At 37.9% G+C, this 25072-nt stretch overlaps 1 protein-coding gene and 1 long non-coding RNA gene across 5 annotated transcripts in view; both read right to left on the reverse strand.

Moving 5' to 3' along the window:
• The window catches only part of mast3b (microtubule associated serine/threonine kinase 3b), a 33243-nt gene extending 11728 nt beyond the window's left edge, over positions 1–21515 (reverse strand). Inside the window, exons 1-9 of one of the 4 annotated variants that reach the window (XM_044129856.1) lie at positions 21236–21515; positions 17852–17944; positions 9382–9470; positions 7719–7791; positions 6012–6032; positions 5647–5725; positions 4241–4398; positions 1588–1663; positions 1040–1249 (exon numbers count right to left, since the gene is read on the reverse strand). In XM_044129856.1, coding sequence (XP_043985791.1) covers positions 1040–1249; positions 1588–1663; positions 4241–4398; positions 5647–5725; positions 6012–6032; positions 7719–7791; positions 9382–9470; positions 17852–17944; positions 21236–21282 — 846 coding nt within the window. In that variant the 5' untranslated portion in view covers positions 21283–21515. Of the gene's footprint in view, positions 1–1039; positions 1250–1587; positions 1664–4240; positions 4399–5646; positions 5726–6011; positions 6033–7718; positions 7792–9381; positions 9471–13182; positions 13697–17851; positions 17945–21235 lie in introns of those variants that run through there. The other 3 variants (XM_044129857.1, XM_044129858.1, XM_044129860.1) reach the window with 3 other exon arrangements.
• An 896-nt stretch (positions 21516–22411) lies between these two features.
• Positions 22412–24413, reverse strand: LOC122838855. The gene is made up of 3 exons (XR_006371957.1): positions 24351–24413; positions 22530–22619; positions 22412–22452 (listed from the first exon to the last, which is right to left on the reverse strand). It is a non-coding gene; the product is annotated as an uncharacterized LOC122838855 (long non-coding RNA).
• Between the last annotated feature and the right edge of the window lie 659 nt (positions 24414–25072).

A 25072-nucleotide genomic window follows, 5' to 3' on the forward strand; every position in this document is an offset into this window, starting at 1 on the left:
GTGCTTATTTCACAACATTATATAGATCTATCCTGTTTCAATGTATTTATTCTTTAGATTAACTGAAGTAGCATAATCTACCGCAATCAGCTGACTAAACAACATGAAGCTTGTGGCTTGCTACCTGTGGTTTTAAAGCAGCATTAGCTTAATTAGACTAATGGGTTGATAATTGTTTAATTTTCACAGAACAATTGTAGTCCATGTTTTTCGCAAATGGATGCAGCTAAATCTGTCTTTGTTGTAATCAAAGGGAAAAGAGCAGGAGCTTTCTGCCAATCAGAAAGCTCCTGCTCAGTCAGTGTGGCTGCACACTGCCACGCTGGGTGGCAGTGTGCAGCAAAGTAGAAGGAGGAAATTTCAGTCTCTCGGACAGACTTCATTAAAAAGACATTAAGCCAGATGTATGAGGGAAACCTTGATTTTTACCATGGCTTCTGTTCTACTGCAGCAGAAATAGAGTCAGATTTCTTGATTTTTTTTTCCCCTCTCTCCATGTTTCTCTTCAACAAATAAAGGAAAATGGAAAAACGTTACAGCTGGGAAACAAATATCAAGTCATGTTTGTGGAAGAGAGAATTTGTTCCACTGTATGGGAACAGACTTATCAATTCAGCTGGATGTACAACAAGTTGGCCATGCCCTAAGCCTGCAACCGTGTAAAAACACAGACAGGGAAAGAAGCTGTTATGACCACTGGTATTTTGTCAGCATAACAATATAAGTCACCTTTAAATTACAAGGTCTTACATTTTTTATGTATATTCAATGTTTTTGGATTATGCTTAATTTTCACAAACTCTTCCATGTTGGCTTAAAGTGCCTCCAGCGTTTATACAGGATTTCAGCTGCCAGATCTATTGTGTGTTCCTCTGCCTAGCAGATGATTATTGACTGACCTGTGTGACTGTGCATTTCACTCAAGCTCAATCAATCTGCTTCCAGTACTTTACCGCCAATTATTTTTTGCTTAAAACTCCTGTGTAAAATCTGGGAAGCCCATTTCTGACATAATTTAAGCAGCTGCCTGTTTTCTCACCTCGTGCAGCAGCTTTTCCAGCTTCTCCTGCAGCTCGGCGAAATAGCGGGAAGTAACCAGGCCTTTCTGAGACTTGTCCAGACAGTCTCTGACCAGCTCGACCAACTGGTGCTGGATGAAGCCCAGCACGCCATCAGCCAACCGGAGGGAGCTGTCTGGAGAGTAATGGGTGACAATCTCCAACAAGCGCTCCTCCATCTGGGCTGTGGCCTTCAGGCGGGACAAGAACACAAACAGTTAAAATAATCAACAGAACAGTAAATATGATTGTCTCTCCCTTGGTGGCACCAAATGTCCTTTATTTTCTGTGGGTGGATTTAAATGGCTGTATATCTTTACCCATGATTCATTCAACAAGCTTTTAACACCTGTTAAGATTTGTAATGCCCAAGAATGAGCAACTGCGTCTTACTAAGTCTTAGAACAGCATGTTTTGAGAAACCCCAGTTGTTTTTGTCTTATACAGATTAAATCCCAAATTTAGACTTGTTTAGATGTGTATGTGTGAAGGCAGATGCAGAAAGTGGAAGGTATCTTTTAATACTCACCCTTGGAAAACGTTCTCGGTAAACATGGTTCATCATGACTATCTCGTTATCAAAGGAGACGGTGGATCGCCCGGGACTACAACAAAAACAAAAACAAAAACAAAGAAACTAAAGTTAATATCAGTTAGAGATCCTCAAAAATCCAGGTCTCACGGTCTGGTATCCTCCAACTTTCAGATGTGTCACTAGTTAAAACACCTGAATCAAGTGGCTCAATCATCTTCAGTATGCAGTTAAGTTCTCAAGTTTGACTAATGACCTATTTCTTTGACTCGGGTGTGTTGAAGCAGAGACAGATCTAAAGGTTGCAGGACATTCACCCTTTAGGGCAGGAGTTACAAATACCTGATCTAGAGTGACTGATCAATATTTCATATTTTTAATCCGTACATAATTAAATCATTATGTCTTCTGAACTACAAAGTGATTTGAAAGTAGATACAGTTAAGATATTTACATACAGTGTGAAAGAAGCTTTTTGTTTTTCTCACATCTGATTTTAAATTGTAAAAAACTTTTCCATTTTAGGTCCATTAGCAAAATGATTTCTGTTTCAAAATTATTATTTCTGCCAGAATTTTGTGAGATTTGATTAAACTTCATATTCAGGTGTATTCTGGACATTACACTAAGGGAATGAGGAAGGGAGGGTCAGTGGAGAGCACCGGAGTTGAGCCTTTTTTCATTCAGTGTCATCAACAGAAAGAGAAAAGGGCTGGAAGAGATGATAATGGCGATAATTAAAATGACGTCGATAGTTTTAATTTATCATATGATTAATTGATTTATCGTTTATCGTGACAGGCCTACATGTAACACAAGATGGATAGTCAGAAGAGAAAGGTTATATTTCTTTTATAAGTGGACCTGGTTTCAACTGTACAGAGCACTCAGAATCTCACTTTTTCTAGACATAGAAGCAGCCTGCTAACTTCACAGCATCTAAACAAAGGCACATAAACTCATTATGGTTGTGATGGACAGGGTTTTCTAGGTCAACTTCAAGGCGCATGGGATTTCATTCTCTTGGAAGTGAAGCCAGAATTTTAATTTGACAGCACCTAAGCTGGAAAAGCTGCACTTATGGTGGATTTTGCTGTCACGCTTGAATGTTTCTATATAAAACTTATCTTTACCAGCAGCTGAGGCTTCTCTCAGCCAAACTCAGTGAGTCATCAACACCAATCAATTAGTCATGTTCTGCAACACCACTTCAGCATTTAAACAAATGAGATAAGCGTATTTGAACTGCAAATACTTGCTTGATGCAGCTTCAAACAGAACAGATGGAGGGAAAACCTATCACATGCAAACAGTCTCCCCAGGCCATTCCTTTATTTTTTTTTTATCATGAAAAGACAGCTCTGTTGCTCTGGATGGCTGCTGCCGAACACACACTGCTGCATCTCTCCGATCAAGACCTCCAATCACCTCTCTTTTCCCGAAAACCAACCCACTCTCGATTACAGTTCAGCAGCTTCATCCCGGAGGCGCTCGCCTAGCTAGCACGCCCACACACTGCACACCATGGTGCCAGAACATGGAGCACTCAGGCAGCACACAAACAGCACAGAGCAGAGCCAACAGACAAAAGTTGTCAAGATCACACTGGCCTGCAGTCAGACCTCCACCTGCCTGCCTACCAACAGGAACGTGCCAACATTAGGAGGTGAGAAGAGGCGCTAAAAGCTGCGTTTGTCCAGGTCATTATGACATCTGGTAGTCTGAGAGCTAGTTGGAAACCTGCAATCTCTGCCTGAAATTAATCCGAAATATTTTCTTGCATAACAAGTGCAAGTTAATCCCGTTAGAGGGATTACTGTTTTTAATCTACATAAAATATCAATCCAATATCTTCATCTGCACAAAAGAGATCACAATGGGGGTTCACACAAAACGGTGCAACAAATGAACACTTATGTAACTCAAAGTTAACCAAAAGTAATTAAAGTATGCAAAGTGTTTTGTTGCACTTTTTATTTTCCATCCAGAAAAATGAGCAGCTAAAACGTTCTCTTCAAAATATACATTGAGGGCTGTTACACATTTTCTATTGTCATATTTCCAGATTTTCCAGACTAATTTCCTGAATCCTCAGTCCTTTTAAAGAGATTTCTAAAAGTATAAACACACAGATTCACTACAGAATGTTGCCAGTTTTAGAACATGGATCCTGCAAAAATATGATGGATTAAAAAAAATAAATTTCTGTCATTTATTTATTCCAGACACATTCTAAAAATCAAAAAAAGTTTTAAGGCAGGAAGTGACGTCACACTGCTATTACTATATATTCATTTTTCTGTAAGTACCAATACTATTGGTGCACTGTTTGTAGTTTTCTGGCTGATTACCAATCTTTAAAAAGCCTGACATGCTAATTTAGATTTTAACCGATTTGGATTTTATTCTGAAAAGTTGCTCATAATAGCTACAAAGACTCTAATTTTGCATCACTGGAATGACTGTTGATAACCTTGCATGAGCAGAAGTGACCTGGAAGAGGAAAAGGCGACAGTGGCTTATGAAATTGGTTTCTTGTGCAAGTATTAACCGATCAAAGATCTCTCAAAATTAAGAAAACGGGGGGCTGATTTATTGGATAGCCCCTAACAAATACAGACAGTAAGCACATATTTTTTCAGGTAGATACCTGAGGCTCCTTGACCGAGGTCGTATGACCGGTGAGGGCCGTCCATCCTCGTCAGTAATGCTGTCTGTGCTGCGGAAGTGCTTGAAAAGGAAGTGAAGCTCATCTTGGGTTGGCTGGTAAGGAAGCTGATGAAGACGCTCCTGGGAGGATGAGGATGACTACACACAGACAAAATTAGATCATTAATTATAATCTACTATTCTTAACCCTTTTGCTTACTTTTTACTTTCACATTTTGTTTTTGTCAGGCTATGAAAGCGCTGAAGCGAGAAGCAACTGTGATAAACGTCTGTAACAAAACTTATTCACATAAAAGAAGAGGCTTCAACTTACCAAAGAGCTAGGGAATGGCAATGGAAAAACATATTCAGGAAGCAACACATAGCAGTTTATATCGGCACGAATACAAAGAAAAACTGTTTCAAACCGAATGAGTCACGTTGCAAAGAGGGCAATTATGATTCAAGTCAAACTATTTCAACAAGGTCTTTGTGCAGAAATTTGACAGTGTCAACATCACAAATTCATCAAATCATGTTTCCCTTTCGTCTTAGAAGCTAATGTTACTTGTTAACCCTGCCTTTTAGGGCATGATTCTAAGAAAGAGGGATGAGCTAATAATCCAGAAAACCACAAACGTGATCTGACAGGTTGGACTTCCTTCCCTCTGTCTCCAACTCAGGGCGTCTGTGGAGGTTTTCTGATGGGTCTTGTACTCAAAAAACAAGGAGTAAGTACTGAAGTGTTTGTCTGGGATTAAGACAGACAGGAAATTAAACACTTCAGCTAATTTTGGAAGGAGGGTAAACAATAATGAAAGCAACCAAACCACTTCTTTTATAAATATTATGTCTGAAAAGGCCAATGAAGACCTTTGAAGAGATCACTGGTCCTCATTGACCTTTGGGCCTACACTGTCTGATCCTGACTAATTAACTATCTCATTAGATACAACACATCTACTCTGATTACAGACCCTCCTCTCATCAAACTTGCCATCCAAAAGTTTCCATCATCACCAGACATTTTGACATTTCTTTTCAAAATTCTCCTTTCAGAAAAAGAAAAACTTCTGCACAGTGGTGGTATTGTCCCAAATATAAAAGATTTTCATGAAAAGCCATCAGAAATATAATCTTTTGACACAGACTCTTTTATCTCCTCCCTTATTAACATCCAGACTGCGTGTTCTCCTTCTGATGTAGAGTTTCAAAGACTGCGAGAGTGAGTCATTGAAGCAGACGACGCAGATAAACAATTAGCGGATTGTCATCTTGGGCTTGGCATTTTCTGGCCCTCATTGCACAAGCGAAATGTGCTACTTGGGCTAACGGAAGTGTGAAAAATGCTTTGGCTGCCTTGTGTCAAGCAGCGAGGATGTTGTCGGGTTTATGGGGGTCACGTACCGAGACAGTGGAGCTCGGCGGATTGGTTCCATAGCCGGATGAAGGGAGGGAAGCCAGAGACCATCGTCGGCCCTCAGCTCTGAGATACACAAGCAGAAGCGTGTTATATAAGCCTTGGCAGCAAACACATTAGTTAGATATAAGGGTCCCTGTATGAGAGGCAATCCTGTAACTATAAAAGCATAAAATTATTCCTCATATTCACATAGAAGGCTTCATATTATTATTTTTATTTACAGCATCCCTGTCTTATTTGGCCGGAGGCAATGCTTTCGAAATTTAAGCTTTATGTCAGAAGGAACATTTTGTGAAAAACAAACAGAAAAGAAGTGGAGTAAGAAGTGAAGAATTCAAAAAGAAGCTACCTTTCAGCACGAGCCAAATGACTGAGATCAGGACAGCAAGGAAGGGAAGAGAAAAGCAAAGACAAAGAATCTGTGAGTTTCAGGATTCTTGCACAAGTGATCCTGTGACCTCTGGCATTCAGCTGAGGGATTAGTACTGACAACACTGTCTTCCTTGCCAGTTTTCATTTGTCCAGATAAAAAGAGTTAGACAGCACAGAAATTAATTTCAGGCCATTTTTTTAACAGAAAACTCTGAAGTCTTGAGCTGTGCACGTTCGCAGTTTCTATAAATGGGTTTTTTAAAAAGAGGGGAAGCATGGTATCTCAGAAATGAAAAGCACACTAAACAACACGTACCTTAAAAAATAGAATTATGTCTGTTTTATTACATAGTTAGTTATTGAAATACTTGTGTAGACTGAAATCTCCCAAGTTATTATATAATATTTCTAAGGGTAAAATGTTTAAAATTAAATATTCATCCATTAGCTTTCATCAAGATTTTCACTTAAATCAGCAAAAACTGTCTCTAAGCAGAGGGTTAGAGGGGAAGCACCTAAACCTCTCATCAGTTTTTAATGACTGTTCTTGAGTTTCTCCGAGGTGCAGCCTTACTCGAAGGGCTCGCACGCCTGCAGCAAGACAAGCGTGTTGCCAAGGGAACCTGATTGAATGATGTGCGAGTGGGCTTCAGGGGGTAGCCTCGGTATGTTTGCGCTCCTCCTGCTGAGGGGGAGTCAGCTGTAAGAAGACCTGGCAGTGGAGGGGTGTGTTGGGGGGGTGTGAGTGCTCTAGGCTTAGTCAGCCTCCATCACCGTACTGCTGCTGCTGCTCCTTTCTTTCCTCTTCTTCTGTCCTCTTGCTCTAGAAGGGTTCCCTGGAAACCCCTCTAGAGCAATATCAAGAATATCATTTAGCTTTTTTTTTTAACTTTTGTATAAAGTGTCTAGTTAATTTTGATTGTCAAAAAACTACATAAACATTTACCTACTTTTAGTTCATCTTGTTGATCACTTGCATAGAAACACATTACAGTCCAAAAACGGCAAACTACAAAGGAAATTGAAACAAGATACTTGCAAAGACTGTATAAAGAGACCCACAACACTTATTGATCTTGTTTTCCATTTGATTTCAGTGATGGGTGTTTTTACCACCCAGATGAAAATGTGACAGAGACATTTGTCTATCCTTGTCCATCTCCATTTCATTTTATTTGCTCTTGTTCATGTATACCTGTATTGTGAAAATATAGCTGTGGAAGACCAATCATTTCTCAAAACCTGTCTTGATGACATTAAAATGTAAGTGTTAGATTTGGAGGGAAACGGGGGAAACTTTCAAGCCTGGGAACACCATCTCAACTGAGAAGTACGTGGGTGGATGCATCATGCTGCAGGAGGGGGGGTTGTGCAGAAAAGACTGGTGCACTGCACAAAATATACATTATATAAATAAATAGAAATAATTTTGTGTGAACCTAACTGATCCAAAACATGAAAAGTTTAGCTTGATTTGATCTCAGGCAGTGAGAAAAAAAAAGGTATGTAAGTAAACATCAGGGTTCTGTAATGTGTGTAATAAAAAGAAATACAATTTATATCAAACAACAAAGAATGCTAAATACAGGTGTATTAAAAACAACTACAGTAATCAAAAACTATGCAACCAAACAAAGATGTAGCCCAACAGGAAGAACAAGCTTCACAGTTATGGTTGGCATACCTTCGGGCAAATGGAAAGTTGAGGCAGGCACTGGTCGACACATTTCGAGGGCTGTCTAGAGGGCTGCTCACAGCTAAGCAAGGAAACTCAATGTCATTAGCGGAACAATTCACAGCTGTAAAAACAGACACATGGCAATAGCACAAGCAAACTTTCTTGGTTCTATTTGCAATGGGCAATGTTCCAAAAATAGTGACGTCGTGTCTGGAACCTTTAACAAGGGTAACATAAGTCAACGATGCCAAGCTGCCGAGGTGCAGAGCTTGGCATTACTTTTCAAAACATTATGCCACCGATCTGCAAACAGTAAAACCTGGGGAAAATCCTCAGTCTGCATTGTTTTGCTGGAATCTGGGGATGCGGGTAAACTAGAGACTGTGTTTGTTTACATCCAGGCTGTAGAGTGCCCAATTAGGGCTTGATTTTATTCTGTGATTAGAAAATCCTTTGCATAATTGAGTTCAAAAGGGAACGCATCTGCATATCGCCGCTATGAAGAGCTCTTGAGCAAAACTGTTTTCATAGATTGCAACTGCCTGACAGTGTTAAGGGGCTGTGTGAACTGCTGTTTGAAAAACCAGGAAGATAACACCCAAATATTTAGAAATGTGAAACTGAGCAAACAGTTGAGTCATCCCTCACTTCTTTATATTTTTTCTTGCAAAATGCCAGATTTCTTTGTCTTTTGTAAGTGATTTATTGCAGTACTTCTCCAGGATCCATCATGTTTTTGCTTAAGGTTTACAAAATACTATTTTTGCTGTTGGTATATTTGAGGGATTTTGGGCATGTTTTCTTCTGAATATAAATAACAATGATGTTTATTTTCTCTATTTGTGATTAAACAATTCATGTTTTAATAACACCTTAGCTGACATAACGACACAGGTGTCTTCATGGATCCTTTGACTTTTTAGCATTTTGCGGGTGACAATATATAAATTAAAAATCAAAGCAAACATTCATCTGGTAATTGCTCTAACAAAGTCTACAAAGTATTACAAACATTTTCATGACGACCACTTTCAGGATTACTAGAAAATTAGTTTTTCAGGACTAACTGCTGGTTTGAAGTTCTGCACCAGTACTTTATGTTCACATTTGGCCCTCTGTAAATGAAGTTATTTTATGCTCCAAAATAAAATAGCTGGTCATTCTGAAACAAAAGACAAACACCAGCATGTTAAGGATTCCAATTTTAAACCTCTCCTCAATTTTCTGCTCTAGAGATTGTTTCCTCATCTGGAACTGTTCCAGCTCTGTGACGCATGACACTGTCTTGAACAAGCTTAGAAGTTGTGGTTCATTATTGTCAACTTGCCCCGCCTCATTTAAATCTACTGTATTAGGATTGCACAACTCCAATGCATCGACTAACTATGTTTCCTTATTTTACATGGTTTTTCTTGTGATTGCACTTGGATTATTTCATAATCTGAATTACTAATTTAGGTTTATGGTATGCCAAATTTAGGTGAAAAGAAAATTACGTCACGACTGCTTGGCAGAAATTGTCCTCCAATGTTTTTCCAATAGATTTCTTAATCTAGCTGGCTTGTGGGATGATTCAAGAACCAGCTTTCAAAGGTTTTCAAACAGGATTAATGCCCATCATTGCTTAAGCTTTGCGACAGAAAGGAACCGTCATCAAAACAATTATTACCTGTGTGGAGTGAGAGTGGGGAAAGAGGCCGTGACAGCGTGGGTGAGGGCGTCCCGACGCCGAGACTCTTCCTGTTGCTGCTGCGACAGCTGAAGCACAAACAGAGAAAGACACAGTCAACACACGTCACTTATCTGCATCTCTCCAAACAATTCACATGAAAATGAATCTGTGCGAGTTTGCATACTGAGCAACAGAGGCTGAACAGGGAATAGAAGAATAGAAGATGTCAAGTCTAACCACCTGATTAATTGCAGCTCTCAAATGCACATGGTAAGCAGCATTAGGACTGGAAAGATAAAGTAAGCCGAATCAATTTGAAGCAGGAATGACTGGTAATCTATGCAAATGAAATAATTTTATTTATCCCTTTGGCCTCTGCATTTGAAAAGCAAGGGTTATGCGAACAGTGTACTCTCATCTTGCTCTCAGAAAGCTGATTACTGGGTTTTATTTTCTTACAATGACAATTGAAGTCCTTTATTTGAATCCCCACCCAAGATAACATCAGTCAGAAGAGGAACAACCCCAGTGTATTCACTGAAACCGAGCGTAATTGCAGTGGCCCTGACTGTATTCATCGACAATTATGCATTTGACTAAATGCAGTGTTTCAGGTTGTCTTTATGTACAGGAGTCAGACTGTGTGTGTTTGCAGAGCAGCAGCTTGCAGACATAAAAGCTCTGAGACAGCATCAGTTGGCAGATTAAAAGACACTTGACCTCTAAAGTAGTAGACTATTATCCTCTAAGCACCGACTGTTGTGGAGATCTGAATGACACAAAAACATACCCGTTTGTGTGTAAACCGTACTGTACAGTAATGTTGTATCTTTCATACAATATTGTTTTTAAGTGTAAAAACCACCATTTGAATTTAAGTTTATCTCAAAGTCACTCAGACATATAATAAGCAAATGAGATATACTGGAAAATGACAAATAATTTTTTTCTGTTTGATCAATAAAACTATGTTTGACAGTTTGAAAAGGTGAAAAAAGACTAAAGAAAAGCCTCACAAAATCTATACAATCCACAGTTGAAGCAGCAGACACATTATGTGTTTACATATTTCAAATGTAGACACAGAGAGATAACGACAAGAGACTACAAGATGACATCAGCATTCTTCTTAGCCTTTAACATAAATAGGAAGGAACCACGTAAGGAAAACATGCAACATATGGTACGTTGCAAAAATAGATAGCAAACGTAGACCACCAATAATGAGTAGTCAGTCCAGCAACTATTAAAAAAATAAAATAAAATCCTATATCAATATCCATATCAACAATAAAGTTTCTTCTGACCATCATCTGCTGGTTTGAAAACAAGAATGAAAATAAAAGAAAGTTAGTTGACGTTTCTTAATAACTTGACCATCTGCTTACTTCCTAAAACTTTTTTCTGCAGTATTAAACAATAACCATTACCAAATACAATACAGGCTTTAAGAGCCTGAATGCATAAAAAAAGTTCAACTTATTAGACTCCAGGCAATACTTTGTTGTATGAGGTAATGATACGTTTCTGATATGTTTGCACTGATTCCAATATACCTTCAGCAGTAATTGACCACACATGATGCTGTTTAAACCTGCCATACTACTGCCTTTAAAATAAATATCGGTAATTAGCAGAGGTGGATGTGTGCAATCACAATTTCCAGACATAAAATATAGCTTTTTTGTTTTATCAGTTTGTGAAATTTTATCAACTAGTATCAAGCATATTTGACATTTAACAAATATGTTTTCATACTTCAGACTTGTCCTCAGCTGTTCAGCGAAACTCAAAATAATAAAATTTGAATTAAAATCTAAACAACGCCACCCCACAGATAAGACGGACATCTTGAGTTATGAAAACAACGTATGGTTAGAATGTTTACATTATTTTTATTATTACTAGTTAGGTAGTTGCAAAATTTCTTCATAATTTCATCACCAAAAGATTTCCTTCTTTTAGTGCTCTCAATTTCAAACAAATTGATTATGCCCCTAACTTCTACAGCAGCGCATAATTATAGGAATGCTATGACAGTACCTAATCCACTCAAACACTGTATTAATGCGCTCCACAGTAACAATAATAGAATCAAGTTTATACATCAGACAGCTGAAGTCTAACCACGGGTGTCAAATAGTTGATGCATGAACACATCAATTATGAACTAACTGATGTATGTATGCATGCATACATCATCATAGCTAAGGGATGTCTTAAAAGAATCTATTTCATTTCAAAGATGCAAAGATTTACAAACAATGCAGGGACAACTGGGACATCTACAGATCTTAGTTACCAAAAGTAGATACACTTTATAGTCTAATACAGATGAGACTTATCATACTTAGCGCATGGAGCTGAAATCTCTTCATCTTTGCCCTCTGAGATTTACCTCAACTTGTGAGATTATTTCCGCCTTCAGAGCTGCTCTGCCATGAGGAAGATTATACAACTACCACTACAACTACAAAGCTACAGGCAAATGCAGGACAAAACAGCTTGGTCATATCAGATGAAGAGGGAAAAACAGTTGAGAGCCAAAACATGAAAAAACAACAGGAAACCAACTGTCAACAAGCTCAAGGCTGCAGGGGGAGAGGGCTGTGTGTGCATCAACAGCAACAGCAGGCCCAGCTAGAACGACAGATGTCTGGAGCCGTGGAAACGTGTGTTTGTTTTTTCTTTTTGAGCATCCGACTGGAGAAGCAATAATAGAAAACAAACTCAGACCACAATAATAAAAAAAATCCCATTATTATTCAATAATCAGACAAATAAATAGACCCCTGACCAGATTTTAAATAATCATTAAACAGAAGGAGAAAATGCACTGCTCAGGCTCATCCACAGCTGATTCCAATATCCAATTTTCTCTGACATTTTGCTTACCAATTCCAGTTTTATTTTCTTGGAGCCTAACGCACCAAACGGAAAAATCTGCCATGGAGATTCTGCCATATTGTTGGTTCTGAATCCAAGAGAAAACTAAGGAATTACAATATTAGCACCATTCATACATCAAAGCAACATTTATCAGATTTTTTACACATCAAGAAGTGCATACTTTTTATTAAATAACTGAAAATAGTTTCAAGTGCTGTTGTTTTAGGAAGAAATTGACATTTTATTTACTTAAATCTATAATCGTCTTGTAATTTCATGAGAAACTGTGAAAAAGATTATTTTCTAGGCTTTATTTTTTTAATTTGATTAGGTTTTTTTTATTACTCTACAACTTACCAGTTAGTTAAAGCCAATGGAACTATCGCAATGTTGTTGATTTGCTAAAATAAATGTTGGTTGCATTACTGTAATTTTTAAAACATTTATGCCTCTTTACATTTCAATCAATTCAGCTCAGAAGGAAAAAGCAGGACGAATGCAGAAACCTGCAACGGATCCTGTGTGACACCCTGATTCAGGAAGTTTACAAGTAAACATTACATCAGAACTGTGGAAATCAGACACCTTGTTACCAGAGATGACCAAGTTTCATGGTAGCCCACACAGTGTATCTGTTTCCTTAAGCTTGCAAACTGCTCCTTTTGTTCAGCCACAGCCAGAGAAATATGCAGAGCTGCTGGAAAATGCTGATGTTCAGTAAGGATTAACGATGCTTTTTTTATTATTATTATTAAACCAGCATGCTGTGTCTCTGTTAACACCCAACTTGTGTGTTAGCCTGCGCCAAGAGCAGCTGCAAACATCACTCACATTTAAATCAACAAAGGGTTACGTTTAAGCTTTTAAAAATAGTTTTTGTCATCATATTCGAACTCCTTATAAAAGTACCTTTTGGATCGTTTCAGCAGCGAAACAGGAACAAAACGGGATTTGTTCTGGCTCGGAACCGCAGAACAGTGACTCGGATCCGACATCCTGAAAAGATTTTCCAGCGAAATAACCCTGTCTTCAACTTAACGAGAGATTTTTCTTTTTTCTTTTACAAAACTGTAACTCTGGTGGATGTGAAAGCCGCTTCTTCCCCTCCTCCTCCCGCCGCTACTGCTGCTGCTGTCTCCACCATCGTATTTTCTTCTCTGGGATTCCTTTTGTATTCATTCTGTCTGCCGCGTGCTGTTCGGTCCCAATGGCTACGGAGCTGCTGTCCTTCACATCCTCTGGTCTACTGTCCCACAGCAGCCCTCAGTCCGGAAAGCCCAATCCATGGCAGGTGGTCAAGTATGCGTAAGACCGTCTGACGACAACAACAACAATGGTACACACAATAGTTTTTGGCAGAGCAGCCGCTAGCTGCGTGTGCGTCAGTGTGAGGAAGCTGGAGTCTGTTGATGCGTTCAGGTGCTGTTCGGTAATCTCGGTTACACAGTGTTCGTAAATATTTTACTATGTATTCAGTTTGAACAAATTGTGCACAATGTAGCTTACATTAATACAGTTTAGTCGACATTAAAAGGGCTATTATGCCTAGAAAATATTTTAACACTGTACCATAGGACCTGACTCAGTTAGTACAAATGTAGTTTAAATAATATTCTTTATTATTAATAATATAATATAGAAATATTATTTCATAAAGTTCTTATTAATGAGAAGAAATATTATATCTTATATAAGATATAATATCGTCTACAGCCATAATACAGTGGCTGTAAAATACATGTAGACTAATTGCTGCATATTGCATATCAATCATTTCTTGTATAATGTTTTTTATTCACAATTTTGTAAATCATCAGTCAGATGATTTGAATTTTTAATCTTACTTTATACCATTGATATACAGAAAATGAAAATGGAAAATAGCTGAATTGGGTGTATTTACATTATGGACTGAAGTGGTCATGTTGATTAATATGCCCTCACATTTCTAATAAATAAAAATCTTTAAAGCATTTAAGAGTTTCTTTCTTTGGTAGTTAAGTAGTTATGAGTCAATCATTTAAAAACTAGATATCTGTTTTTTATAGCACTTTCATCGTCATAGTTTCAAAATATAATAAGGAAATGTGCAAATCACAAAGATACACTTTAAAACTTACATCCACTAATAACATACATTTTGTTTAATATATATATATTTAAACAAAATTATATTGAAATTCATCTTACAAAAAGAGAAGAAGCATCCCAAAGCAGCTTGTTATAATAAACAGAAACTAATATACAGTTTCTGTATATTAGTTATGAAGAAACTGATTGTTGGTATGTTGTTGTTAGGGGTTTTACCTTAAGGCCACTTTAAATTAGTAGTGAGTAGTAATTAGTGGGTCCTCTTTGCTCTGTGATAACATACAGGGTTTAAAAGCACCCAATGCAACCTTCAAGAATTAAAAGAATATAGAAAATTACTGAACAAATAGATGGTAGTAAATATTTACAAAAAATCTGATGAAATACAATAAGCAAAAAAATCTATTCAGCTAATGTGCAGAAATTGACTGTTGTGATAAAACTCATTAAATCACTGTTATCTTGTCTATAAAAAGCTAAAAAAAACTGTTTTATGAAGGGCTGTATTTCTGTTGAACAGTTTTGTTTGGCTTTATTTGCCAGAAGTATCAACATTTATTTTATCTTTAATTTGATAAATAATGACACACAAGGAAATTTTAACCCATTATAAGTCTAGGCAAAATATTTTAAATCATCATTCAGCACAAACTGTACAATTCTGGTAGAGTGTAGTCAATACTTGCAGCGTATGCTTCTTTTGTAGTAGGGAATGCAAAATGTCCCACAGAACCTGAAAGCATCTGAAAAAGGTGGATCATACCATGAGGAGCCAGGTAGGGGGAAGATTGAGTCAAACTTCATACTTTGTATGTTCCGCTGGTTATAGCTCTGTTTGCTACCAATTTGTACTTTTGTGTCAACAGTTATAATAACTGAAATAATTAGTATTTCACAGCTGATTTTTCTTGTTTTCAAAGATGAAAACTGACCCAGAAAACTTTAACTCTTTGCTCCCAGCTTTATTATGAGGTTTGGGTTTTGGTCTTAATTTGTACAACATATTGCCCCACTAAATAAGGGTTTGGATATTTTTAAGGGTCATTATTTATTTTTGAAAATTTTTAAAAAATAACCCTAATTTTTAAAAATTGGTGCTTGATAAAACATTAGAATGTTAAAATAATTTTGCATGTTGCTATACTCAATGTTCAGAAATCAACTTTGGTATAATTTTAGTATGATAAATATTAAAGGAAACGTTGTGAAATAATTGCCCCCTTTCTACCTATAGTTTCTCCATCCCACATATTCACTTTGTGCAGTAATGGCTTACAGCATCGTATCTGCTGAATCTCAACCCTTTCACTAGATATGAGGCAGATTGTTGTCATATTTACTTTAAGACATTCTTTTGCATCAGTATTGCTGAGGCAAGCTCCTGCACACGATGTGCCAAAATCAAAGACTGATGTCAGGAAGTAAATCACTTACATCCAAAGATAGACTCTGATGCAAGAGTAGGAACATGTTTCTGGATTTGTGAAGTAACAATGGGTGGGCTTAAAAGGGGGGGGCTGTCTCCAATGTTAAACTGGTGTGAATGAAGAACAAACACCTCCTGCCATGCTGTGGCACGACTGTCTGAAAGGGAGCTCACTGTGCGTCTGTGACAGATTTTCGCAGCCTAAGTAAAATTAGCTGGGGTTTTTTTCTTCTTCTTTTTATCCCCCACAGAGTGAATAAGATTCATTAAAGTACAGAGCGTACTGAGACAGCCAAGCACAGCTCAAACATCCAGAAACACGCTGGATGCAGCAGTCTCTGTTTGTGGCGCTGCCTTCCTCCACAGCACCCTGCACTGTTACCAAGCAACCCACAGAGGAACAACTGATAGGTCGAAATAGGAGCACCTCAATATACAGTGGAAAAAAAAAAAAAACTCAGAAATTTTTACCCAGTTATTTCTTTTCGGTGCAACAGCTCACTTTATTCAGCTCTTGCTTTTACCAGTACTCCATCATCTGACTCAGTTTCAACCTGTTCTGGTCTATGTCACCCATTAGTCCCTGCATTTATGTCCTTTTTAAAAACTAGAAATGCTCCTTTACTAATTACCTAAGGGTAACAATGGCAAATTTTCTGAAGGCATCCACAGCAACATCAAGCCTTATTTGCTGATTATGAAGTTGTAATCAGGAAGCCAGAGCAACAAAGACAAGTTGTGTTTTTGTTTTTTTTAACTACTGCACACAGAACTTTTAAACCTCAGCTAATTTCTTTTAGCAGTGCTTCCATGGATACTGGATGATTGTTTTAATCAGTAGCTCTCCAGGCTTTTTCAAGAGCTTTCATGGTCTTTTGTTGGAGTCCATTGTGCACAAGTAAAAACATGCAAGACAGGTAAAAAAAAAAAAAATAAGAGAAGATCTTACACAGGACTGTAATTCTTCAGTTTATCATCCACTGTATTTAGCTCCTGCCAAACTGTCTTAATGTTTATGATTTTTAATTCTTTTCATTGTTTATTTGTTTGATCCCAAATGACATACGTTGAAAGAGGATAGCAGTTCTTTTGGATAAAGTAGTGACTCTGAAATCATCTTTTTTCTTTCTCCGAAGAGTTTTTGCGGCGCTAGTGGCTCGTATTTTTGTGACAGTAGGCAGACAGGAAAGCAGGTGAGGAGAGGGGGGAAGACACGCGCCAAAGGTCGTCGGGACCGGGAGTAGAACCCGCGATGTCCGCGTCGAGGACTAAGACCTCCAAACGTGGGGCGTGCTAACCCCCTGCGCCACCACAGCACGCCCCGAAATAATCTTTCTAATATTCCTTCACTGTCTTCTGTAAGGATCTGTTTCATGTTGTATTGCAGCTGGAGCATCATATATTGGTACGGCTACACACATTGTGAGGATGCTAGACTGCAGCCTTTTAACAGATGTAAATAGAGAATTGGGAGCAAATTGTTTCTTTGTGTCTGGCTACTTTGGTAAATGACCTAAGTATCAAATTTTAATCTGATTCCACGTTGTCTTTTATGGTGAAAACTCTGGGTCACACCAGAGTTTAGTCTTCTGTTTAAATAAAATTTTAAATTTTTTTTTTTACCCTCTTCCAACTGAAGAGCGGAAAACAAATACAAATTTCTCTAAAAATAGGTAAAAACTAAAAATGAAAGAAAAACAACTAATATCCAAAAAATGTCAGAAGATCTTTATAAAGCTAAAGGAAATATTAATTGAATTAAATTATAAAAATTGCAAGCAACCAGTAATGAGTGCTTCACATGTCAGGAATTAATGTCAAAAACTATAAACATTAGTATAATGCGCAGTAACTTGCCTTTAAAAACAGTTAGGAATGTACAAAATTTTTTTTTTTCCAAACTAGACAAGTAATACATATGCAACACTGTTAGAGTACTGAAGCTAAACAATTTTCTTTTCTGTCAGTCAAAATGTCAACATGAGAAGTCCAGTGTGGATGGATCATAACTTAAATACCTTTTGGAATAATTACAGTTTTTGTGTGACATAGCTGTCTTACCTCCATGGATGTAAGGTTTGTAAGGGGCTGCAGGGACTGCAGGGGCTGCATGGGCTCAGGAGAGTCGGGCTCTGGCAAGAAGTGGGGGACAAACTGCAAGGGAAGACATGGTGGCATGGATTAGAGAGCTGAGTCAGGAGTTTGGCAAGTCATCTACTGACGTCAGAGTGTTGTCCTGTAGGTATAGAGGTTCGTGCCTGTCACTTCAATGATGGACTTTCACCACGTCGCAAACATTTGTGACAGGGTGCTTGGAGGCATCATCTGGCAGGTTTATCATTTCATGTCAGCAGAAAGGGATCAATGATGTGTCAGCGAGCCAGAAAAGGAATTTTATTTTCTAATGTGTCATAAACTAACATTTACCTCAGTATTAGAACTTCATCAGAACAGAAATATTTCAGAGGTCAGAAAATAGAGTTGGGCAAAAATATTTAATCCATCCATCCTCTGGACATTTGTGCCTTGAAAATGTTTGATTTTTAAATTAAAAATCTTTAAGAATCTGAAATTGACTTTTAACTGGATTAAAGTGTTTCTTAGGATCTGATAAGACTTAAGCAGATTCATTATGATGTAAGGTTTACATAATCCTCAACTTTACATCACAATGCACCATTTTTGCAAAAAGATATGTGAGCTCAGCCTGCTCAGCCACCCTAAAGTGTACATCGTAATGCTGACCGGGCAAAGAGGCTATTTCCTATTAATTTATCTGCTCAGATGTAAGCTCTGCCTTCTGGGCTCAACTATTGTCTCTGTGCTGCAGAAGCTTCTCAAAGTACAGCATTGACTAGCACAGCACTAATGAACGTGTTGTCATAGTAATGCAGGAGGAGGGTAAAAGAAAAAAACAACTCCTTGTACAAAGAGTCCTCGTTCTTCAAATTCAACTCATAATCATTCAACAAATACCAGGCATGTAATTCCCTCAAGGATTATTCCCAGATACAACGTCCTCATAGGTGTTTCTGTGCTGCATTTTTCTTCATTTATGTCTTCTCTTCAAAAACACCTCTGTCCAGAGTGTGAAGTGAGTAGAGAGTTCCAGAATGACTCAATGGTGGCATTAACACTGAATTTATAATTTTACTTGGATGTACACAGGGGCTACAACTGCACAATGGGAGTATAATTTATGATGTTTCCAGCTATTTATTTTTTCCTGCCTTATTGTTCTCATGGAAACCTTATTATGCAAACGTTCCTGCATACAAAAGAACTCTACTAAAATTAAACAAGTATGAAAATACTCAGTTAAGCACAGGCAAAAGTTTTGCGCCTTTCTGTTCATGTTTGATGCTGATGTTTTGGTACGGAGATGCGTTCCTTCAGCTGTCATTAAAAACCCGTAACTCCTCCTCTGAATCCCCGCTCTATGCAGGAACAGATGCTACAGAGTGCCTAAAAATGAAAATGACATGAAAATAGCGCATGCTCAGCTGAGATGGTTCATGCAGGAGACAGATGGGTAGATCAGAGAATATGGATGTGAGCAAGTAGCTCCTACGCCTTATGGATCAGCATTTTGTGGGCACCATGTACCCCCCTTCCCCTCCTTCACTATATAAAGAAAGGCTGCATTCACTTAGGATGTAGAGTGGGTGGACGTAAAACTGCAGTCTTTTCACATAATTTAATAAAAATGGAAATTACAGGTTCGTAAGATAATAAGAAAATTACATATCTGTCTTTCTTCATATCTAAAAACTCATAGTTTCTCAAGGTACTGATGAGTGGAGGGCAGTGTGTGATTCATTCAAAAATCATGCGGTGAGAAGACAGCTGAGCTGAAAATCTTTAAAAAGATCATATTAGGAACATATTCAGTCAGGAGTTGCAATTTTTTTGGCCTGATTTCTATATCTACAGAGGTGCTAATGGCTCCTGTTCAAAACTGACAGCTTGACTGCTACACCTCAAGTTTAAATATTAATGGACAAGCAGGAGGAGGGAGTTGTTTTCTCTTGATTTCTTAGACTAATTTAATTTAATTTATATATACAACTTTAAAAATTGAACTGAGGCAAAAAAAACAACAACATCTGTGTGTGTTTTGACAACTGGATTTTCTCATCAGAAATTAAACACATTAAAAAAGTAGTTGTTTGATTGTCACTAAAAATATGGAATTGAAACGCAAGCTGTTTTTCTTTATGGCGACATCAACAAAGACAAGATATTTAAACTTGGTTAGATTTCCATATTTAAATAATAAAACACTTAATATTACAGAAAAAGAGTGAAGAATAACATGCCGCACCTCTGCAGCTCATCTTGTGCTAGCTAGTGTCGTGAAACAGCATTTTCACTATAAAGATTTTCTTTACTTACTTTTGTTGGTGTACTTTCACCACATGTTTCAGATAGTCATGCAAATGTTAAAATCAGACAATATTAGCCTAAAAGCAGTATTCATGTGATGATTTCATTTAGATGGGGGAAACGACTATCTGTGATGGCAACAACTGAGATCCAGGGTTTACACTAATGGATGATGAGTCTTAAGACGTTTTTGCTGAGTTGTTTTAAAATAGGAACATTTGTTCAATTCCTGAAGTAAAGAAGCTGCGGAGAAGTCAGCAGGATGGTAGCTTTTATTTCAGGTGTCAAAAGGGGAGTGAAATATAATACAGTATTGATAATATCACTTATTGGCCATAACAGCAATATCTACATTGGATATTGATACTATTCCAAATTTTCACATTGTTGCATCCCTAATTAATATGTATTTGGCATAAAAAAAGTTTATTTTTACATATCCTTATAGAAATCTATCTATCTATCTATCTATCTATCTATCTATCTATCTATCTATCTATCTATCTATCTATCTATCTATCTATCTATCTATCTATCTATCTATCTATCTATCTATCTATCTATCTATCTATCTATCTATCTATCTACCTACCTACCTATCGTAGAAAAGAAATAGCGCCTCCTAGAGCCACAGTATGTGAAGCTGGTGGACCACCTGTCTTGGAATACAGAAAACTGTATTTTTTTTTTTTTCTTACAATGTAAGACAACTTCTTTGCAGAGCATACCACACAGCCACACGTATATTTTATACATATTTCATTTTAAAAATGATAGATATAGACATATACATATATAGATATAGATATAAACATACATACATACATGTGTTATCATCTGTCTTTTGTATCTTTGAGTGCTTTGGAATATTACTGTTTTTGTTAGTTTAGAGAAGAGTCACAACGAGTTAAAAAAAAAAAGTCTGTTGACATTGAACACAACATGAACGTAAACGCTTTCATTTCCCTCTTGCAGCAAGTTTTAAACACCGCAGTTTCACAGCTCTTAAGCGGCTGCACCACAAATATAAACATACTAATAATAAAAAGCGGAACTTACTCCAAAGTCAGAGAGGGAATCTTCAGTTTATCTCGCCTGGACTTCATGCTTGACGAGGCAGAAGCTTCAGTTCTCACACAGCCCTTCAACGCGCGGTCTCACCACCGGCTTCCAGCCTCTCATCGCCGTCGTGTCTCACTAAAAATACACAGGGTATCGTCTAACTGCAACTTCAGCGTATTCCGAAAAGAAGAAAAATAAATAAATAAGAAACAAGACAGGCTAGAGCTAGTCATAAACAAGTGAAATGCGCATCTAATGCCTGACGTCCGCGTATGAGGCGCATCGCAGAGAGACTGCCACAGATATCGAGGGAGCGACGGGTCACCGCGAAGCTCCATGTGACTGGTGGGAAGGGGGGCTGAGGGAGGATGAGGGGGGCGCAAATCAATTTCTCTAGTGGGTGACACTCAGCAGAGGCGAGGAAGAAGATGGCCTTAATGTAGACTGTAAACATATTCTGAATGTTGTCATTTTAAAGAAACGTAAACAAATTCAGTTTAAATCAGTTTAAACATACATTTCTCCTGTTCCTGTTAATTCTTTTTAACCAAACCATATCTGCGTTTTTATTTTTTGTTTTGTTTTGTTTTTTTTTTTTCAAAAAAGAAGAAAGCAATTAAAAGTTTCAACTCATTTGAAAATGACGGAATGAAAGTGGAGAGTCGTGGCGCTCTACTGGATATCCATGCAGAAACTGGGGAATACCTTCGCTGAAAAACGTGACAGATGCGCTCCTCGCTGAAGGCGCGCGCGTCCGTGTGCGAGCGCCTGTTATCTTACTGTGTGATGCGAGCCTTTGTTTAGTCTATGCGAGCTAGATATTGCAGGTTGCGCCTCTACAGCCTGCTTGAAAAGTAATTCGCCTAACGCATGTGTAGGATGCGTTTTTGCAGATGCATGCTTAAAAGCACGTTTATAAACTGCGGGTGGGAGTCTGCCTGATGTTTAATAAATACACATTTATGTCCTCTGTGACATGCTGTGAGTATACATGTTTTAAGACCATGAGGAATATAATATATTCAATGTGTTTACTCCCCCTTTTACTTTTTTGGATGCGCCGACGGCACCTGTGCCCTCCTGGTTGCTATAGGAATGAGCTTGGCACAGGCATACAGCAAACAGTGACCGCATATCTGTCTTTTGCTTGCATGTATACTCACGTAGTCGCTCATCTACGACTTTCTAGGACCTCATTCGTTTTCTGAGTTTTTCTGTGATCACAAAGGAAGAAACATTTATTCTACGGTGCAATCTGGCTGTGCATACACATTGTGGTCTACACACTTACAGATGCAGGGGATGCTTTACGCAGCATGATAGACATGGCGAAGCACTTGTTTGTTTCAACAAATTCCTTCCTGGTTTGGGCATCTGTCTTCTGTTCTCATTGAGTTCAAACACAGAATGGTGAAATTTAGTTTTACTATTATTCATAACTAACTAAAGGCAACCACAGGTGTCAGTGTATATTGTTATGATGTCATATCCCAACACAAAGTAGCACATAATTGTAGTGAAAGGAAAAGAATTAATGTTTTTGAAAAATTCTAAGTGAAGAAACATTTGAATGTTTCTACATTCACATATTTGTTTTACATTCTTTGTAGAACCACTTTTCACTGCAATCAGAGATGCAGTCTCATTTCCTTTGCAGTTTTTATGAGGTTTTCTTCTAGGACTGCCTTGTATTTATATCCATCCATCTTTACATCAAGTCTCACCAGTACCTGTAGCTGTAGCAAAAGCTCCCTACAGAATGATACTGTCATCATTAGGCTTCAGTATCACAATATTGTATTAACAATATTGTTAACTCATTTGAAAATGACAACATTAGGTTTCCTCCACACAGAACATTTTGCATGGAGATTAGAACATTGAATTTTGACCTCATCTTACCAGAGCGCCCTCTTTTATACATGTTCTATGTCAGCAATAGAATTCAATATGAAACAAACTGAAAATTAAGTTTTCATGGCTTTCTTTCAACAATGGCTTTTTTCTTGCCACTTTTTCATCAATATTAAATTTATGAAGTGCACAACTAATAGAATAGGCACCTGTTCAAAATATTTTCCTAACTGTAGATCTCTGTTGCTCCTCCAGGGGCACTATGTGCTGGTTCTCTAATAAATACGCCAGTTTAGTCTTATTTGGGAGGCTATTTATTAACCAAGCAATGCTTTAAACTTCTTAACAGATTCAACATAGTCATTTGATGACTTTCTTTAGGAGTCTCAGAGTGAAGATGGCTTACATTAGAGAATGGTACATGTTAAAAACATGTGCTTTTCTAGGTTCAATCCCATAAAATCTAAATAAAACATTGACTTTTATGGTGGTAAAATATGAAAGAGTTCAAAGGCTATGCATAATTTTACAAGGCACTGTTTGTGTGTGTGCGCTGTTTGGTGCTGAGCAGATGGAGAAGTGTTTTCATGAAGACAAATGACCATGTGGGTGAGGTGAGAAGCTGAATCAAAGCAATTCACCAGGAGCAGCATATTAAAAATTCTTACAGTTATCTGCCCTCCAGTCTGTAAATGTTTTAATGATAAATGAACGTATACACACTGCATCTTTAACCATCAACACCATGCGATTCCGCAGCAGCATGCCCACCCAGTGTGTTGTCATTAAATCACGTTTTGTGCTGACTGCTTGTGTGTCTGTTTGTGTGTGCCTTGGTGAGTTGCTGGTGGCGTACAATGGTGGTGCAGAGATCCCATTCCCCAACTGTTTTGTTAAAACAGCGTTTAACAACAGAGTTGGTATTCTCAGTTGCCATGGCAATAAGGGCTTTCCTGCTCTTCCCTTCCCATCAGTCTGTGTTCTTCCTCCCACCTTTGCTGTACAAGATAAAGCTCAGCTAAACGCTCAAAGAACGTCTCTCAGCAAATGGCAGCCGAGTCAGATTCTCAGCATTACATCATCCTTTGTTTGGTCTGCTCTGCCAAACAACTCATGTGAAAATAAACACTCAGTTGTTGTTTCACTGTGGTTTAAATGCACTGGATAACTGCACAAACATTTCAGCTATTTTGCTAAGCAGTGAAACTGTAAAAGTGCACATTATGTATAGAAAAGACAAAAAGACTTTTGAACATACCTTTCTCTGGACACTGAAAGTGGAGGTTTCAATATAACCAATGCATGTTTAACTACACATGTGCAGAATCTCACCCATAGACATTTGAGACTCCTACAAGCGTACCAGAGGATTCACTGTGCAACAAAACCTGTGAAACGTGAGGGGTGAGGTTTGGTTTCAGTCAGCACTGCTGCACAGGAAGGGAGAAAAAAAAGCAGACTGCTTAACTGTGGTGGAGAGATAAGTGACAGAAACACATTGTAGGGACAATAAGGAAGACATTTGACTGCTTTTGTAGAAGCAGAACAACCAAAGTGCATACTCTGAGACACGTAAATTGATACGGTTGCAATGCTTTATACTGCCAAAAACAAATAAAATACTGTGCAGAAGTGAGAAGCTTTGGGAATGAAACAGTTACAACAAACTATGGAGCCTCTGCAATTAAACTCAATTAGGTGCTCAAAAAAGCTGTTTTGTGTTTTCTAATAATAACCCTATAAACAGCAGTAGTGCACATAAGGTTTTAAGCATGCCCATGGAAGTAATTTCAGTAACATGCAATGCAAAGTGTAATGTCATGGAGGAAGTGAATGGTTTTAAATGTGAAGGTTTCCTTTCAGTGTCAGAACGGAAAACAACACAAGGTTACTGCTGCAAATTGTTGTCATGGTTCAAATCAATCCACAAGATGGCGTAAGCATACAACACTGAGAATTAAAAACACGTGCATCTAAATT

Source organism: Gambusia affinis, linkage group LG10 (assembly GCF_019740435.1).
Source record: "Gambusia affinis linkage group LG10, SWU_Gaff_1.0, whole genome shotgun sequence".
Taxonomy (NCBI): Eukaryota; Metazoa; Chordata; class Actinopteri; order Cyprinodontiformes; family Poeciliidae; genus Gambusia; species Gambusia affinis.